At 35.4% G+C, this 20373-nt stretch overlaps 1 protein-coding gene and 1 long non-coding RNA gene across 9 annotated transcripts in view; one reads left to right on the top strand and one right to left on the bottom strand.

The window, feature by feature from the left end:
- The window catches only part of PARG (poly(ADP-ribose) glycohydrolase), a 142365-nt gene that overhangs the window by 104498 nt on the left and 17494 nt on the right, over positions 1-20373 (top strand). For all 7 annotated transcript variants that reach the window (XM_074337273.1, XM_074337270.1, XM_074337271.1 and 4 more), the window contains 3 exons: positions 8324-8402; positions 9910-10018; positions 17581-17686. In XM_074337273.1, coding sequence (XP_074193374.1) covers positions 8324-8402; positions 9910-10018; positions 17581-17686 — 294 coding nt within the window. The remainder of the gene's footprint in view (positions 1-8323; positions 8403-9909; positions 10019-17580; positions 17687-20373) is intronic.
- LOC109437157 (uncharacterized) lies at positions 10801-15719 on the bottom strand. Of its 2 annotated transcripts, XR_002136205.2 has the most exons (4): positions 15341-15719; positions 13997-14070; positions 13821-13878; positions 10801-10996 (listed from the first exon to the last, which is right to left on the bottom strand). It is a non-coding gene; the product is annotated as an uncharacterized LOC109437157 (long non-coding RNA). The 2 variants fall into 2 exon arrangements; XR_002136204.2 differs by lacking the exon at positions 13997-14070.

The following is a 20373-nucleotide window of genomic DNA, read 5'->3' as shown; positions in this document are numbered from 1 at the left end:
CATATTGGTTTAGCTATATTCATTTGTTTGTTTATTGTATATACAGATACAAAGAACACAGTTGGAAGGTATGAGGGAAGAAGACAATACATGGAATTACAGAACAAAAAATTAAACTGTCATAAATCCATTGTTGGGCAAATAAATAATTTGAGTATTGGTCTCATACTGTTTTAGAGAGCTCTGAAGGTATGAAATGTGACTGTCTCCAGCATTTGGGTGTATCAAATAATACTTTAAAAGAATTTTAATTTTTAGCAGATAAGCTAGATTTGAACTGAAGACTCAGAACAAAATATTCCATCAACTTTTGAGATGAATTTATAGTTGACCCTTGAGCAACACAGGTTTGAACTACATGGTTCTACTTATACGAGTACATGGATTTTTAAAAAATAAATATATTGGAAAAATTTTTGGAGATTTTGTTTATTACCGTGAAGCATTTGTATCAATTATACTAAGCAACCATGAAGCAATCATATTGCTGCTTCTTTGTTACCAATGCATGAATTGTTATACTTTTTTCATATTTTCATTTTTTCATGTCTAGTGTTAGTATTACATATAACATCTACAGTGTTTTGTTTCGTAAAAGACAATATGATATAGACACTGACAGACAATTTCTTTTGTAAACCGACAATGTAAACGTATGGTATCAGGAAATACAGTGTAGTACTGTAAATGTATTTTCTCATAGTTTTCTTAATAACATTTTCCTTTAGCTTACTTTATCATAAGAATACAGTATATAATAAATATAACATACAAAATATGTGTTAATGTTTATGTTATCAATAAGGCTTATGTCAACAGTAGGATATTAGTAGTTAAGTTTTTGGGGAGTCAAAAGTTATACATGGGTTTTCGATTATGTGGGGCGGGTGCCCCTAACTCCCATGTTGTTCAAAGGTCAGCTGTACATCATTGAAATAAAAATGTTGATAGAATGCTGGGCGTTTAAACACAACTAATTTGTCCATTTTCTTCATTTCTTTTGTACTAGGAAAGTAGTAAGTCTCTTGTCATCTATCATTAATGTTGCTGTAAATAAAGGATGTAACTTCCCTATAAAAGGAAAACATAAGAAATTTTTTCTTGTTTTAAAGATAGTTTGTGCCTGGTCTAAAAAAGGATAATCACTCTAGAGTTACGTCTGGTCTCTAACTTACTTGCAGGCATTGTAAAATAAATGGAAAATTGCAGATCCACGACTCACCTTCACATCCATAATTACCTCAGGCTAACAACATCTGGGGTGACTTTTAACTCAGCATTTTTTCCCCACATCCACTTAACTCTATTATAGAGACTCCTAATTAATATCTGTGATGTGATGTTCCCTTAATGGAAATGGCCATTTCATCATCTATTTGATGTTGGATTTCTGCCATCTCCCTTCTTAGGAGACTTTTAACCATGCAGTGCAATCTATCTGCCTGATCAATCCCATTCCTTCAATGATTCATCTAGGCTCAGTGAGCTAATGGCTGTGACTGTGCTGCCTGAATCTGTAGAAGAGTTTGAGAAATTGGAAATAAATTAAATTTATCATCATTGTGGGGCATCTGGTTGGTATCAGACTTTTAATGAATATGAAACAGGTCATGCAAACAAGCAAATACTTTCATCCAGACCGTGTTATCCCTCTGTTTGCTATGACCCTCTCTGGGGCAGACATGAGTCAAAACATTTCAGGAAGTTTAGATAGAGGGAAAAATTAAAACTCCAATCTTCCCTTTTTCCCTTTTTTCCCTCTCTCATGTTCCTCTACAACTAGCAGCGAATAGCTTCAATACCAAAGGGTTTTACTGTGGTTATGGGAGATCGTTTTGTTGTTTCTGTGTGGTGAACACATAAAGTAGATGCCTAGATATGAAACTTACTGAGCAGAATGTTAGTCCATTTAACATAAAGTCTGCACTCTAGTGAATCCAGTTATCCCAGACATCACAGATCCTTATACCTTTTGTGAGTGTCAGCAGAACTGCTAGAAAGGACAAAATTGGAACCATTGCTTAGAGTATTTGCTTTTTATATGTATAGAATAACATCGCTACAAAAACAGCCCATTGCTAACTTAAATAACACTAGGTCATTGGGAAAGATCCATATTCAGTTGGAGTTTGGCTTTTCTTAATTTTTATTAATCATGGAAATGAAAGGAAAGAGTGTTTTATCTGCTGCATAATCACCACTATGTGAGTGATACTAGTACAAGCAGAGTAGGTGGCTTTCATATTAACCTTCTTTCTAAGGGCACAACCCATTGATAAGTAGAATGTTTTTAATCTCCAAATATTTTTCCTGTGTTTGTCACAAACTTTCATTACTAGTAAGAGAAAATAGAAATGTTTCTAACTGCTAATCTAAAAACTCATAAAGGTGTCATGAACTCTTAAAAAGATTTGAATGGGTTCCTTCTAGTTTTGTGCTTAAGTGAAGGTTTGCCTTTGAACATGAAGTCTTATAGGCTGTCCCAAGAGAGCTATCACAAAGGTCATTCAGTCTCTGACTCTTGTTTGCTGTTAGCAGTTTCCCCTTGCATTTTCATTGTAGCTTATCAATAAATTTGAATTTAAAACGTTAAGGGTATCCGTTTTTCAGAACAGTCGACATAATTTTGAAAGATGTCTACTTAGAAAACCCAGGATTTAATTTGTGTAGAGCAGAAGCATCTGTGTGTGATTTTTATTTCCCATAACTAAAGGAAATAAATCTAACCTCGTTTGTCTTAGGAAAGACGACTGAAACCATCCTAACTTGAAATAGAAATATGGTAATTGTTATTTATATTTTTCAGCTACTTTCTTTTTAATAGACAGAACAGGTATTTGTTTTCATAGTTAAGAGATCAGAGTTGGCAGCATTTTTTGTTTGTTTATAAACAGGAAAATGAGGCTTGGCCATTTGGGGGCAAAAAATAGAAAAGAACAAGACTGTTCCTGAGTGTCTATTCCCAGTCAGGCCAGTGGACCAGGTTGCTTTTAAACCCCAAATACCTGGAATCATAGATCTTTAATTTCTCTAACCCCCCCAACTGCTTTATGGTTTTGAAGGATTTTAAACTCATCTTATTCGGTTTTCCAAGCAATTCTGTGAGGTAAACAAGCATTAAGCCTGAATTTTAGAAGACAAAATGAAGTCCAAGGAGATTTCATTACTTAAGGATTTACTGTGGGTTCCTCATACTTCCTAATGTTAGTGTGTGCTCTTTGTAAATGGGAATTTTCTATATGTGTCAATTATATGGTACTTCTGATTAAGTATTTCTGGAGTAATTATTTTAACCTGTTAATTCAATATTCTTCCTGTTTTTCTCATTAATTATTATGTTTATACGGCAAGTACTTGCTCAGCTGCTTCTATACTCTTACATTACAAGATGTTCATGTAGACCCAATGTTAATAATATATAATCCCCACCCTCAAGAAGTTAACAGTCCCAGTGAGGGAGTTAGGTTACAGTTTTTAACTGCTTTATTGAGGTATAATTGACATATGATAAACTATTTTCAGGTGTGTAATTAAGTTTTAACGTATGGCTATACCCATGAAACCACCTTTTGCCCATATTTTAATTGGGTTGTTTGTTTTTTTATTGTTGAGTTTTGAAAGTGCTTTATTTTTTTAGATACATGTCCTTTATCAGATATGTGTGGTGTGTCTTATTATCTTAACAGTGACTTTTGAAAATCAGAAGTTTCCAATTTTGAAGCTTAGTTTATTGTTTTTTGGTTTTGCTTTTTCTGTTTTGATTACTGTTGCTTTGTAATAATTCATGAAATCAGTTAGTGTGAGCCCTCCAGCTTTGTTCTTCTTCAGAGTTGTTTTGGTGAATTTTAGAATCATTTCTCTGGTGACTATTTCATGTAGGCATTAGCCACTTGTTTACCTGCCTCTGTGAAGTTTATGTTCAAGTCTTTTGCCCATTAAATTGGGTTATTTGTTTTTATCGACTTGTAGGAGTTCTTCAAATATTCTCAGCACAAATTTTTGTCAAATACTTGTTTTCAGAATATTTTTTCCTCTAGTTTTGCCTAAGCATTTTCCTAACTATTTTAATATTGACCTAGTTTAAAAAAAAAAAAATTATTGAGGTTACTATTTTCTTTATCCTATCTAAGAAATCTTTACCTACCCCAATGTCATAAAGCCATTCTCCTATGTTTTCTTCTTAGAAGTCTTACAGTTTTAGGGTTTATGTTTATATTTATCTCATAATGTGAGGTAGCAGTTGTCGGTGATAGTTTTTGGGTTTTTTGATATGAATATCTACGTATTTCAGCAACATTTGTTGGAAGGACTATTCTTTTCCCAATAGATTGTTTTAGCACTTTTTGGTGAAAAGCCAATTGCCCAGGCAAGTGTGGATTTACCTATTCTATTTCATTCCATTGATCTATTGGTTTTTCCTTAGGCCAAGACCAAGTATAGTTGACCCTTGAACAATATGGGGTTGAACTGCACAGGTCCACTTATCTGCAGATTTTTTTTTCCCCCAATACCTGTACTGTTTTTGATGCTTGGTTGGAAGTATAAGTATACGGATGGACTACTATATGCATTGATGTATTCCATTTTATATAGGAGACTTGTGCATCTGCAGATTTTGTTATCTGTGGGAGAGGAAGGGTGGTCCTGGAACCCCCCATGGTTACCAAGGAACAACTTAAGTTTTGGGGAGTCAAAAGTTATACACAGATTTTCGACTGTTCAAGGTTCGGCACCCCTAATGATCTGATCCCCTGCATTGTTCAAGGGTCAACTGTAAATATTGAATCCTCCAGTTTTGTTCTTTTTTCGAAAATGTTTTGGCTATTCTAGGTTATTTGCATTTCCATGTAAATTTTAGAATTATTTTCTCAATTACTATTTTTAAAAGTCTGCTAGGATTATCAACAAGATTGAGAAAAACTGATATTATAACAGTAATGAGTCTTCTACTCCCTGAACATGGTCTATCGTTCCATTTAATTAGATCTTCTTTACTTTTTCTTGATGGTATCTTCTACATCTTTTGTTACATTTTTATGTTTTTGTTTTTTTTTAAGTTTCTTGGGGTGACAATTGTTAATAAAGTTACATAGATTTCAGGTGTACAATTCTGTAATACATCATCTATATAGGTCACATTGTGTGTTCACCACTCAGAGTCAGTTCTTTTTCCATCACCATATATTTGATTCCCTTTATCCTCGTCTACCAACCCCTCCCTCCTTACCCTCTGGTAACCACTAAACTATTGTCTGTGTCTATGAGTTTTTGTTTCTTCATTTGTTTCTCTTGTTCTTTTGTTGTTTTCAGTTTTACATACCATATATCAGTGAAATCATGGTTTTCGACTTTTTCTGTTTGACTTATTTCGCTCAGCGTAATAATCTCAAGATCCATCCATGTTAGTACTATTTCATCTTTTCTTATGGCAAAATAGTATTCCATATTTTATGGGTTTTGATGCTATGATTTTTTTTTAAAGTTGTATTTTCCCACTGTATGCTACTAGTATATAGACATAACTTTGATCTTACTGCATTTATTTAATAAGCTTTTCTTTCTTTTCTCTTCCTTTTCTTCTTCCCCCATCCTCCTTTCTTTCTTTGTGATTCCTTAGGATTTGCTACAGAAATAATCATGACATGCAAATAATGGCAGTCTTACTTTTTTACACTCTTTATGACTTATTTTTTTTCTTGCCTTATTGCAGTGGCTCGGACCTTCACTACAGTGTTGAATAGAAGTGATGAGAGTGGTAATCCTTGCCTTGATCTGTTAAAAAAGAGACAACAGGCCCAAAGTGGAGTCAGTTGTGCTAAGCCCACATAACCAAACTGAGATTTTTTTTTTTTTTTAATTTTATTGGGGGATACTGGGGATCAGTGTGTTTTTCCAGGACCCATAGCTCTAAGTCAAGTTGTTGTTTTAAATCTAGTTGTGGAGGGCTGAGCTCACTGGCCCACATGGGAATCGAACCAGCGACCTGGGTATAATGAGCACTGCTGCACTGTGCTCTAACCAACTGAGCCAATAGGCGCCCAGCTCCAAGTCAAGCCATTGTTTTTCACTCCGTTGTGGAGGGCGCAGCTCACTGGCCCATGTGGGAATCGAACCGGCAGCCTGGGTGTTACGAGCACTGCACTCTAACCAAGTGAGCCAACTAGCCACCCCAAACTGAGATTTAATACATAACTTATGTACAGTTTCAGCCTTCCCCGCGAGTGGAATCTTAAACCAGTCAATCTGGAATTACCTGGTCAGCGCTAGTGAGGTAGTCTGCCTGATAGACCTCTGCTGTCCCCTAAAAGAAGGTGACCTCACCTGAAACAATCGGCTCTTTGCTTTTATAACTTCCTTGTCCTGTTCCCTTCTGTCTGTAAAAGTCTTTTATTTTATATAGCTCTTCTGCCCTCCTTTCTGTCTGCCAAGTGGGATGCTGCCAATCCATGAATCATTGAATAAAGCCAATAATATCCTTAAAATTTGCTCAATTGAATTTTGTTTTTTAATAGATCTTAGGTGGAATATTTTCACCATTGAATATGAAGTTAGTTGTAACTTTTTAAATAGTGATCTTTAATACGATTGAAGAAGTTCCTTTTATTCTCAGTTTTGCTGAGTTTTAATCATGAATGGGGTTTGAATTTTATCTTTCCTGCAACTTTTGATACGATTATGTGGGGTTCTTTAATCTGTTAATAGATGAATTTCATTAATTGATTCTTCAAATGTTCTACCAAAATAAAAGCATAATTGTTATGTCTTTCTGATGAATTGACCCTTTTATCATTATGAAATGTTCTTTATCTTTCATAATACTCTCTGACTTGGGAGTCAGTTTTATCCCATATTAATATACTATGCCCATTGTCTTATGATTAGTATTTTCATGTTTGTTTCCTTTAATTTATAGGTTCCTCCCTTTTTTTCTTTCCTTACCTTTTCTCCTTCCTTCCTTCCTTCCTTCTTTCCTTCCTTCCTTCCTTCCTCGATGTTGGTCCTGTAGAGTTTTCCAGGGTCTGAATTTTCCTGATTATGTCTTCATGGTGGTATTTAATATGTTCCTCTGTTTATAAATTGATAGTTAAATAAAGAGGCCATTTGTAATCTTCATCACTACATTTATTATGCTTTGCATATAAAAGCTTCAGAGTTAAGTAAACATGTAACAGGTTAACCCAACCCCCAAAATTGAATTAATTTGATTTTGGATAAATAACTGACAGTTCATAATTAGCATGTCATGATTTGATTTTGTATTCTTTTTATTTTTATTAAATATGTTCTCTATTTTTTATAAATTTATATTTTCTGAAACACTGCATATTCTAGAATCATTTTCCCCTGTATATTAAGTCTTTGTCATAAATATTTTCAGTATTGGACCTTTATTATGTGAGCAGTCATTTGTTAACAAGTAGTAGTTCAGCTGCCTGAAAGAGTCAGTCTGCTTACATTTTATTTACTGGCAAAATTAGGACAATTGTACTAAAAAAATAATCTTAGTTATCAATGGTGGGTTTTTTTGTATGTCTTTTTTCTTTTTATATGTGAGGTATTATCTTGCTCAGCGTTTTCAGCTCTTCATTTTACTGTTTTTTGTTTTTTGGGTGTTTTTTCATTCTTGAAAAGTAAAGTGATTATTGAGTTGACCATTGGAATTGGAATGAACTTATTTAGTTAAATAGTGGAACAATTTTGACACCATCCCTCCTGATATGTTCAGGTACCATGAATTAGAAATCTGGTATATGGCAAGCTCGGTACATGTTCTCATCAGATTAACATTAATTCTGCTTTTTTCCCTCCCTTTCATCTCATGCCATAATATCTTAACAAGCCTTTTTGAAGTACCTTGCCTGTTGATAGGCAAATCCTAGATTTAATTTTAATAATACTTTTCTTAGCAGGGAATGTCTTTAAAATTTCTTTTCTCAGCAATGCAAACTAAATATACCATCAAATTACTGACATTGAAGACAGGGGACTTTTACAAAACAGTCTTGATGCACTCCTCATAAGAGATGGAAATGAGTATGACAGCATATTTTGTTTTCTATGTTGAATGAGACATTCAGTCACTGTATGATAAACACTGTGGTGGGTTTAGGAGGCATCGTTTCTTTTCTTTATGGGAAATAATAACAAGTCATTAAGACCAATGTTTTTTGTGTGTTTTTTTTAACTGTTACTGGTTTTCAGTTGACATTTGCCAATAAGGTATTTCCAGAAAGGAGGAATAAGTTTATTTATACTTTTTAAGAAGGTGTAGCTTTTAGGACAATATTTCTGAAAAATAAAATTGGCAGATTATTTGTTTCAGGTACTGAACAGTACAGTGAATATACAGGCTATGCCGAAACGTATCGTTGGGCCCGGAGCCATGAAGATGGGAGTGAAAGGTGAGTATGTTTCTGACTTTAGTATCGCATGGCCAAAGTTAAGGAATGTGACCTGTATATCCTGCCTCCCATTACTCTTATTTCAGGAATTTAACTTTCTTTTAAAATGAAGTATTACAGGTTCATTAGTAATTAAAATAGTATTACCATCTCTTTATGCCAAAGAGAAGAACAGAGAAATAAAAGCCAAAAGCCTAAGTCAAGAACAAGGACAGAGCTCTCAGCAGTTCTTTACCTCTTTGCTGCCAAGCTAAGCAGTTAATGGAGGTTAACTTCCAAGGCCAAACTAATTTAGTATAGGTTCTAATTATAGCTTAAAGCCTTTAAACAGCATGTTTTGTTATCCTTAACTTTTCTGGGAGATTAGGTAGGTGGGGAAAACCTATGTTCAGACAATTTGCCTAATGCCATGAAACATTTGACAGCAGAACTTACAGTAAACTTTGCTGCTGCTATTTTTTATTTATATTTTTACATGTTAACATCCTTGCTTCCCCCACCAAGTTGGTTTATCAGAGGTAACTTTTTACAGAAATGATGCCTGAAAGCGTGTGTGTATGTGCATGTGTGTGCATGTGTGTGCACGTGCACATGTGTGTTAATGAAAAAGCCATCATGGGAGAAAGAATCAGCTATTGCCCATGTAACCATGCGGACTTTGTAATAGCTCAAGTCCAGCCCCTGGTCTCTTTCCCTTTGTTTTGATTGAAATATGTAGTTGCAGCAATTATCTGTGTAGATGTTTAACTCCTGAGAATTATTTATAGACTAACATGAAGGTTTTTATTGCTGTTCTTCAGTGTGGAAAGTTGCTTGGCATATCAATCTATGCAAGTTGGTAAGAGATGAAATACTTGGAATGTCACGTTTCCAAAATCATCTCACCCAGTCCTTCCTCTTTCCACAGGCAATGTGTTATTGTCTGCTCTGCTGTTTGTCTTTTTAAAAACAATTTCACACATTCAGAATTGAGCACAGTAGGTAGAATGTTGTACTGAGTCATTACACAGTTTTTGTAACACTTGACTTCTTGGGATTATTTCTTGGACAATATATGGTAATGTCACGTCCTCAGTGACCTAGAGCAGGTCTTTCAAAACAAAGGAGGAATGAGCTCTTGTCGAAATACAAATGCCATGTCTTTAGTATTAGACGAAAACAAAGAACTAAGTGCCTTTTTTTTTTTTTGCCCCCAAATCTTTTAACCCGAGACTCATTATAAGTAATGTACCCATTTACAATACATCATGTTTGTTGTCTCTTCTGATTTTTCATTTTGCTGTTTAATGCCCAGCAGTCCACAATGTGTATGCCTTGGAATCTAGAATAAAATGGTATTTTCTGCCTTCCTGTTCTGCTGAGATGTGTAGCCATGGGTTGGTTTGTTTGTTCATTCGTTTTAATCTTTTAACCCTGCTAAAGTCTCAGAAGCCTGATATGGGAGGCTCTCGCTGAGTGAGGGCCGTTCACCCCTCCCCCACCCTTGTGTCCCCTCTTCCTGCCATAGGGACAACTGGCAGCGGCGCTGCACGGAGATTGTCGCCATCGATGCCCTTCACTTCAGACGCTACCTCGACCAGTTTGTGCCTGAGAAAATCAGACGTGAGCTTAACAAGGCCAGTAACCTTATTTCTTACTTCATCTGGCCACTCTCATCTATTTACTGTCATTTTATTAATGCTGAAATTAATGCTTTCTGGTAATTCTTGTAGTGTCAGTATGTCTGCCCACAGCTCTCCTGATTTAATGGGTCTGTCAGCTTGTACAAGATGTACTTTCCATTTCGTAATTGTTTGATTACTGATGCCAGATAGACTGTTGCTTGACATGAAGCCCACACATGCATTTATCTCATCAAGCACTTTTAGCTGCTTTGGAACATTGTCAGTGTAAAACCACATAGAACTGAACAAACCCTGAACGTTCTTTTAGACCTACCCAGTGACGTTTCCTCTACAGGGTATGCTGTCAGGGTGAAAAGAGATAAACCATAAAAGTCAAGTTACATTGTTATTAGTAAGAGTCATGTGTGAATTGTACATCGATTTGGTAATTTAATATATTGTGATGGAATCTATGACTTTCTGTGACACTTAATGCTGTCTACTATAATCACATTCTTTTCTAATTGTATTACAGAAATATTAAAAAGAGCCATTTTTATTGTTAGTTCAAATTTTCACTACTGTTAACCATAATAAATAAACTCTATTACACAATAGAGTACTGATACTATTCTCTAGATTTAGGGTCTTACCAAGACAGTTGGTATTTTCTTTAGTTCCTCAGAGTACTCTCACAGTCAAGAAGACTGACCCAATTCTGAAAACCATTGTTTAACTCCCACAAGTAGGATATAGTTATGAAATTGTTTATTAAGATGATGAGGTTTGTGGTTTTGCATAGGTATACGTGATACGTATTCCAATCCCTACACATGAACTTGATAATGACAGCAGACTGGGTGTACCACTGCAGGGAGACTGGGCTGCATGTGGTATCTGCTCCCGCATCTCCCCATCTTCTCCCTGAGTCTCACCACAGGAACTGTCTCTGTGAGGCTCCTCTTCTCTCAGCCGAACCACCTTGCCTGTCTATTATTAGGAAAAGAAACAACCAGATAAAACAGAAAGGCTTTTTTTACACTTACAACTTAGTAGATATTATGAATATGATTACATTTATTATCATATATCCTAATCTACTTGAGAATCTTATTGTTGGACATGTTCTTATAAATAATTTATTAGGTTATTTTAATGTTTAGCATTCTCAAAGGAATCTCACAAAAAGTTTGAAGAGTAAATGCATTGTTTTCCAAAGTTGAACTTATTAACAGATGTCATTTATCTTTTTTAAAAAGTAATTCCGCTATCCAGAAAGACTGTTCTTTGGTATATCAATAGGTAAATTTCTCTCTTTCACCTGACTCTGAAAGTCAGACATTTGCCTGAAGAATATTTTTATTATATTAGGTTGGTTTAAAAGTAATTGGTTTTAAAAGGTTAAAAACAATTACAAAAGCCACAATTACTTTTGCACCAACCTAATATTAGGTAGTTTTAAATGTGAGCCTGCTTTCACTGTTCCAAACTCTTGCCTTGTACAGTTGTCTCCAAGCACATGTTTTTATCATATAGTATATCAAGTAGAATAAGATTTATCTTTAAATTTTCATTAGATATTATGTATTAAACGTACATATGAATGTTTCACATGACCATTGATACCAGAAGACATTTATACAAGCAGTAGGTAGTTTGGAGTGAAATACATGAAAAGGAAATGTGTTTAAGCATAATCATATATTAGCACAGGTTTAAAGGTTCCCCTTTTTATGGATAAAGTCTGTATTCCCATAGATACTTTCTGTACGTGCTAGAACATTCATTTTTAGAAATTATCAACAAATACGATCTTTTAAAAAGATAACCCTGGGCATACATAAGTCTTTTCTTTTTTAATTCCCCATGACCAGTTGATGTTCTCTGCATTTACTTGTATAACACCAACTTTCAGTTTACCGGTCCTCAAAGACACCAGAAATTTTAAAAATGTGAAGCTTTGATGTATGTGAATAGGTTGTTAGTTGTGTTACCAACATTGAAAAACATTTATTTGTAGAATGTAGAGTCATTATGAGATACAGTTTATACAAAAAGAATGAGTCTTTAAATAACCTTCAGAAGAACTTTAATGTCATTCAGGTCGGTTCAGTGCCTGGCACACTGCCTTACTGATGGGAACTTCTAACAAATATTTACTAAATGAGTGAGTCAATGATTAATTAAACTTCTTGCATATTACCAGTACAGTTTTTTAAGATAAACTTTTTAGATATAAATACATCTCAGATCACTCAAAATGTTACAAATTTCTGGATATTTCCTAAATATTCTTTAAATGCTAAATAAAGCCCAGTAAATCCAGTGTCAATTCAAGTGTGAAACAGATGAAGCTATATGAAGCAGACAGATTGCCTTTTAATGTATAGTAATGCAGTTCTCTGTTTGTCTTCAACCTGCCATTATTTATGTCAATATGCAATCAAGTCCAATTTATATGTCACAAAAGATTCAGTCAAATGCATGTAGAAACTTTAAAAAATTATTCAAGTAATAATAGAGTAATCGCTAACATTGATTGCTTACAATATGCTAGGCACTCTACTTAGCCCTTAAAATTTGGTGTCTGGTTTAATCCTAACCACCCAGGGAGGTGTAGACAGTGATTCTAATCTCTGATTTAGAGACAGTGAACTGAGCCTCAGGAAGCTGACTAAGACTAACTTGCCCCAGGTCACACATATAGGCAGTGAGGAAGCCAGGACTTGAATCCAGGTTCCCTTCCTTCAAATTACTTTTTTAATATCTAGCTCCTCCCACCTAGAGATTACTATCATTGTATCTGTCTTTCTGGACTTTACCTATTTCAGTCTTATGTCATGAAGGTTATTCCCGCATTTGGTAGACACATGATCTTCTCTAAGCATGTATGCCCAGTTTACCTCTTTCAGTCATTCTCCTGTACTGTGAGCAAGCTGCCAGTTAATGCTTTTCTCAGTACCCTTTTCTGTTTGATACACTTTTTCAAGGAAAATTGAGAATCCCCCTCACCCAGCCTATTTAGTAAATTCCCATGAGACAAGGAAATACCACAGGTATATTTCCTTGGTATTTCACAGGTGCCGGTTGACACATTGGGTAACACTGAGAAAGCACCTGGTTCAGGCCTGGCACGTGGGAAGACATTTGATAAATGTATGTTATTTGGTTCACTATATTTGAAAACATTTGCTCTTTTAGCATAGAATTAGTTTTCTAATTCTATCATTGAGAAAAGAAGAAAGCAGTAAATGATTTTGTTAAATATATTGATGACTTACTTAAAAAACTAATCCAAATAACTTTGGGTCATCTAAATAAAAGCATTCCATCATTTATTATTTACACTTACCTATTAAAATAGAGTTATGAATTTTAGTACAAGCAACAGAGTTTTCCATAAACAGCACCATTTGGAGAGAATATTAAATGTTTTACACTGTGTTTTGTCAATTTAGGTTTAAAGCAGAAGTCTAATTATTAAATCACTTTAGAGATGACTTGCACAATTCTACTTTTCTTTTTTTTTTTTTTAAGAAAGCAAAACAAGGTTTATTGAAGTTAGGCAATGAGGATGCCCATGGCAGTGGCAATTCTACTGTTTTTTTCATGCCAGAGAGAAAGTAGGAAGGAATAGAAAAACTCCATTTTTCTAAATGAAGCAACAGAGCATCAGACCAGTTTTCACCATCAGAATTCAGTGTGGATCTTTGAACTCTGCAGGCCTCTCTGCTGCTTTTAGGCGTAATAATGGATAATAATGGAAATAACCAGATAGTAATGGAAAGGGCAATCCCACAAAGTGCCTTGTTACCTCTGGAAACAGTCTGCTCCGTCAAGGCTCCACCTCTCCTATTGGCCCCACATGTTACCTGCAAGTAGAGTTGGTTTTTAAAATGAAGAATTGGTCTCCTTTTGTCTAACTGATGCTGTGAAGCAATGTTTTATCCTGTGAGAAATCAGCTGGGTGACATTCTAGAAGAGAATAACCTTGTGATTGGAAAGACTTATGACTCCATCTTGCAAAAGTGGCAAATAGCTCAGCAAGGGAAGAAAGAAATCATCTGTGAAAAGTTGTATTGAACCATGTTAGACTCATTCCAGTAAGATTAACTAATGAATATATTTCGAGGAGGCTTCTGGATCAGACATTTAACAGTCAAGAGACCACCCCAGCAGGAAATAACCACCATTACCTTATTTTAAATTGATTTGTTTATTGAATTTTTTAAAAATTTTTTATTACCCATCTCCAAATTTGGAAGGGGGTTGTTATTAAACCAAAGCTTGCTTGGTTAATAAAACTTACCAATACTTGCTGCTGATATTTCTAAGAAGTTTAACATCTAATCATTTATGATCTTAAAGTATGTCACTTTACTTTTCAGGAATATTAGTTCAAAATGTATCATTTTTAGTGAGTTTTCCCTTAAGTCTCTCAATATATAGAATCAGAATAACCAAAGAGATACCTAATCTAGTGTTCAATTTCACACATGAGGAAACTAAGGTCTACATAAGTCCTTCATTTTATATTGCATTTTTAAAAAGCAAAATCAATTTACTAATGTTACAGTTATTTTAAAGACAAAAAAGTCATCCATAATCCTACTTTTCAAATAGTTGTTTTGTTTGTGTAGGTATTCTCACATGAATATTTAGTTTCATATAAATGTGTTCAAAAGTTACCTATAATTTTGTATTTTACCTTTAATCATATATTGTAAATATTTTTCATACTTTTTAATAATCTAATAATATGTTTAATGGCCATAAAATTGGTTATATCGATATACTGTGACTTAACTACTATTTTTGAACAATTAGGTGGTCCCAATTTTTTCTCTAGTATACATAGTATAGTAATAAACGTCTTTGTACAATTGCTATTTAATCAAATAACAAAAGAAATTCACAAAATTGTTATTACTGAGTCTAAGGATAATTTTAAGACTTCTAATTAATATTTTATTCTCTTTCAAAATATTATATTTTTTTAATTATTTATTTTTAAGTATAGTTGGTATACAATATTATATATAACACATGTCCTTGCGTGGATGTTTGTGACTATTCCCCTGAGGACCATCTGTTTCCTGGACCCAGTTCTGGGCCTGTAGGTTTTTACTACTGTTTTCTTAGTTTCCTTCCTGCATCTGTCCTCACCACTTCCTGGTTGGGCTCTAGTTTTTAACTCTAGATACCAATATTTTCCTCCTGCCTTTTGCTTCTCTTTTGAAACCTTCAGGACTCCAAAATTACCTTTAATCTTCCCTCTCGTCTTCCCTTCCCATCAAAACTAATTCTGAGTGTTCATTGGTATCTTCTACTTACTGTGCTGAGGTATGAGTGTTTCCTTTTTTCCTCTTAAAGTTGTTTATTAGTAACAATAAGTAGCTCTTGCACTGGTGAATGTCATGTCAGGATGTGACGGAAGTTCAAGCTGGTTTTCTTTGACTCTTACTGCTCTGATTAATCTCTGATTAATCTCCTGGAGTGCTCTGGTTCCCGGTGAAGTATTTGTTGCCAGTGTGCAGCTCTTGAGAACTCCTAGTACCTTTCCCTGTGAAGTAACAACTTGGCAGCTCTTTTCAGGTCTCTTTGGTTCTTACTAAAGGAGTTCAGTTACTCCTGTAAAAGGAAGGGATTTCCTGAGTAGTGGCCCTGCCCTGGTCTCTATCATTTGAGAGGTCCCTCTACTAGAGAAGGGAGAAGCTTGGGTTGTCCTTCTAAAGGGAATTCAGAGGAGCTTGCTGTTTCTCTCCTGTTTCTGACCTTGGAAATGCTTGGTTTTAATAGAATAAAAGAATTTTGTATTTAATCATTATAAACAGTTATTCTTATATCTAAGTACTATGTGATTGTTTTATCATTTCATTTCTATCTGATTAACTTTTTGAAGTTTTATTTTATTTGATAAAAACACCAAATGCAGGTTAATTTCAGTTTTATAGTTTGTTTTAGTTGTGGCCATTTTTTTAATGTAGATTTTTTTTTAGTAAAATTGGTTAATGCTTTACATTAGATTTTGCTTCTAATAATCTAAATATTTCAAATTTTCTGTAGTTAGGCTTTAGTTTCACTAAGCTATTTTTGTTCATTAAAGAAAAGTTAGGCCAGCTATGTAGAGACAGCAGTGAGGAAGAGACTAAAACCATTCTGACAGTACAGAACAGAAATGACACAAACTAGGAAGCTGTGGAATCTTTCTCTTCATGTAGGCATGTTAGGAGGATTTGACAGGAAACCAAGTGGCAGAGTGATGTCTCTTCTGACAGTGAGTTTGTTTTCCCTCTTATTGGCACAAAGGCAGAGAGAGAGACTTTGTCTTTCAAGAACTTGCTCAAAAAATTGAGGTCTTTGATATTTTTTACCTGAAAGAGATTTTCAGAAGCTCCGTGCATCTGATTATACAGGTAATTTGTGAGTTCTCGTGTAAGCTCTGTACCACGTCATTGAATAATGGTCTGGTAGCGACTTATTAATATCTGTCAGGATTTACAGCCTAGGAGGGGTTGGAAAGAATAGCCTTGTTAATCCACCCAGACAGTGTGTAAAGTAAATTTTTATACCTTTGTGCAAACTTCAGAGAGCAATTTACTGTATTTCTTTGTATGGGTTTCATAGAGCATCTTTCTTTATCCTTGGTTTTTCTCTGGGAACATTTGTCACAGATTATTCTTTTTATTTTATTGACTGTTATGCATAAGCTATATTTTCGGCTTTGTTTCATACTTGAGAGAACCCAGGGGAAATTGCTTTGCGATTGTATTCAACCTCGTAATATAGTCTGATCGTTTCAGAAAACTAAGAACCCTTAGGAGACAGAAAGACCAACTAGGCTGACAGCAAAGAAACGGAAACCAGAAACTCTGGGACCTTAACCTTAAACTGCAGTCTTCTCATATACAAAGTGAACTGTTCATGTAATTAATACTTAGCCAGCATCCTCGGGATATATTGTTCCTTTCTCAGGTTATGGCAAATTTTAAAATATGCTAGTTTCAAACAGAGCGGTGAAACTAGAGATCTTGGAGCTGGAAGGGATCCTAAGGTTATTTTGTAACCAGGTATAGGAATCCCTTTTCTATACAGTTGCTTACTCAATGTTAAGCATTTTAGTGGCAGGAAGCACATTTAAAAATCTAGTCACAGTTATTAATCGAGTCCCAATAATTCAGAGAGAGAGTGCTGAGGAAGCATAATAATTATAACCCCTTACTTTAATGAAAAAATGGTGATCAGGAGCCTTCTAATGAAAGTGTCTAAAGTGTCTTTCCTCCCTTTATTGGTGGTTTGTAATTGTGATACTATCCGTTCTTGAAATATCTCTGATATTTCCATTTATATGTCTTTGAGTTGGAAAAAGAAAACGAGATCTGTATTGGTTTAAGGGCTTGGATTTGCCCAGCATCAAAGCAAATAAATATTAGAATTGATCATTTCTTACTCTCTTCCTTGTATAATCCTCCAGTTTTCTGTTTTTCCCTCTACTTTGGCCCATAAGAATCAGTCAAAAAGAGACTGTTAGTGTCTAGTTATTCATGTGCTTTGATATTTCTTTCCTCCTGAAGGCTTACTGTGGATTTCTCCGTCCTGGAGTGTCTTCAGAGAATCTTTCTGCAGTGGCCACGGGAAACTGGGGCTGCGGTGCCTTTGGGGGTGATGCCAGATTAAAAGGTGAGTGGATAAGCTGTTACAAAGATACTAGCATTCTGACTCAGGAGAAAAGATAGTGCTTCATACTGAGTTGCTAATGTTCTTTCATCTTAAGAAACCACAGTATCTCAGAGAAGAGGAAAAGAATATTTAAGAGCATCCTCTTTTGTCTTACGGTGTTTAAAGGAATTTTTATTTTTATTTACTGTTTCCCTTCAGGGGTCACATTTCTCTGATCTACCAGGCAACTAAATTTCTCTTTAGTTGACTAGAGAGAGGGAAGAGTCCAAATGGCTATGAAGTTTCAAACCAAAGCACCCGCTCAAGCATGTTGCTTCACAGAAGTCATTTTGTGGACAGAGCTATTTCGCGGACTCACTCATTCATTCACCAAATTTATGGTGCATTTTCTCTGCCTCCTGCACTGTGGTTGGCTCTGGGAATATAAAGGGGAATAAGATGTGGTCCGTGCTTTGGAATCCACTGTCCAGAATATCAGAGAGAGGCATAGAGCAATGCAGCACACAGCACTGCGTGCTTTCATAGAGGTACACCGTGTGTGGCAGTACATCTTGGGGAGCTGCATGGATGACACAGATAAGAAGGCATTGGGGTACCCGAGGATCAACATTTCTGGCATTTTATTGTGTATGGTATAAAAACATCACAAAACCTGATCAACAAAGCTGTTGGCTGTTTACTAGATGATGACATTTGCACTATTCTCAAAAGTATGTTATAGAAAACTGTTACAGCATTACTGAGGATGGTGGCTGCTGTCTGCCCGCCCAACTCGTCCGACAGCAGCTGTGTGTGCTGCAGTGCAGTCCTGACACCAGCTACCTAGAGGTAGTGCAGGCCTCACAGCTTAAGGGCAGAGTCCTCCAAAAGACCACTCCTGTGTCACACCCCAGCCAAAAGGCTGGGGGACAGGGGAGGTGTCCCCCAGGCCACCCACACCTCTGACCAACTGGCCACCAAGTTGGGAGGTTCTCACAATCCCCCTCGGGTGTGGTAATTCACTAGCGTGACTAACAGCTCAGGATGGTGCCAGTATATAATTTCGTTGTAAAGGATACACATAGGGGAGATCTGGGAGGGAACACAAAGCTTCCCCGCCCTCTCCCTGTGGTGTCAGGGCAGTCACTCTCCCAGCACATCAGTGATTTGCCATCCAGCAAGCCCACTGACCTTTGGTGCCCAGGGTTTTTATTGGGACTTCGTACATAGGCATCATTGATTGGCTCATTGGCCACAGCACTGAACTTAATTTCCAGTCCTCCTGTCACTCCCTGGAGCTCTGTGGCTGAAAGTCTCAATGCTGAAGCCCTCTAGGGGCCCATTAGGCATGACTTTATTAGCATGACAAACACACTCAGGGAATTCCTAGGGTTTTTGAAGCTTCTGCCTAGAACCCAGGACTAACACCAGACCAATCCTTTGTTATACTACAGTTATCAAAATAAGAAAACAAAGCAAACATAAAATAACCAGCTGGCCTTGATAGCCAAACCAGATAGAGATAAAATCCATCTTATTGGGACTAGAACAGTGGAGTCTGTCATAATTTATGAGTCTCTTGTTTTTGTAAAAATGACACGTTTATTATTATATTTTAAAAGTTTTGCGGTGCGTGAAAGTCACCAGAATTCACTGTTAACTTTTTGGTGACCATCCTTTCAGACATTTCTATGTAACAATCTATGTATCCTTTTGATATAACACTATATAGTCTATGCTCTAACTTCTTTATTTTGAAAACCCTACAGGCTCATGAATGGCTTTCAGCACCAACTAATGTAGATGTACTGTTGACATTTTTTCATAGCTACATGACTTTCCATTGTATGTACCTGTATACTGTAATTTATTTCACCAATTCTCCATCGTAGACAATTGGTTTATTTTCTTTATCTTATAAGCAATACTGCAGTATATAATTATATGTTATATATAATTGTTTTCTGAGGTTTAATTCCTAGAAGTAAGATTAATGACTCAAAGGATATATATACTTTATATTTTGATACTTGTTACAAATTGTTTTTGAAAGCCTATATCAGATTATAGTCTCCTTTGTATGGGCAACCTCACAAAGATGAGATTGTCAATCTTTTTAATTTCGCTGAGGTTCAATAATTTTCACATGTTTATTGATCATTTTTATTTGTTTTGTGAAAATTGCTTTTTCACGTCTTCTGCCCATTTAGTTCTTAGGGAGTCGTTTTGATTTTTCATTGGTTAGTAATAGCTCTTTGTATATTAAGAGATATTAATTATTTAACTCATATGTTGCAGGTATTTTTCTCAGTTTTTTCATTTATTTCATCCTGTTGGGTTGTTGTCATATGGAGTTCATTTTTATGTGTTCACATTTTTGTGACATGCTTAGAAAAATCTATTTCTTCATTCTATAGACTTTTACCCACATTTTCTTTATATTCAAAAACAAAGACTGCATGTTACTTTCAGTGTTTTGAAAGCCTATAGAAAAAGAATTTCAGATTTCTATTTTATGAAATTCTTTATCACCCTGAATTTGTTTGAGGAAACCTGTTTATCACTCTGGACTTATTGATCTTATGACAGAGCTTTTTTCTGTTTTTCTCTTAAGTAAAATGAATGAGTACACTCAGGTCATCAATCCAGAAACCAGGTCTGCCTTAAGCTTTGGTCATTTGTGATGGACAACTTGGGAAGCTTTATAA

This window comes from Rhinolophus sinicus, linkage group LG07 (genome assembly GCF_036562045.2).
Source record: "Rhinolophus sinicus isolate RSC01 linkage group LG07, ASM3656204v1, whole genome shotgun sequence".
NCBI classification, from domain to species: Eukaryota; Metazoa; Chordata; class Mammalia; order Chiroptera; family Rhinolophidae; genus Rhinolophus; species Rhinolophus sinicus.
This window is presented reverse-complemented; position numbering and strand designations above follow the sequence as displayed.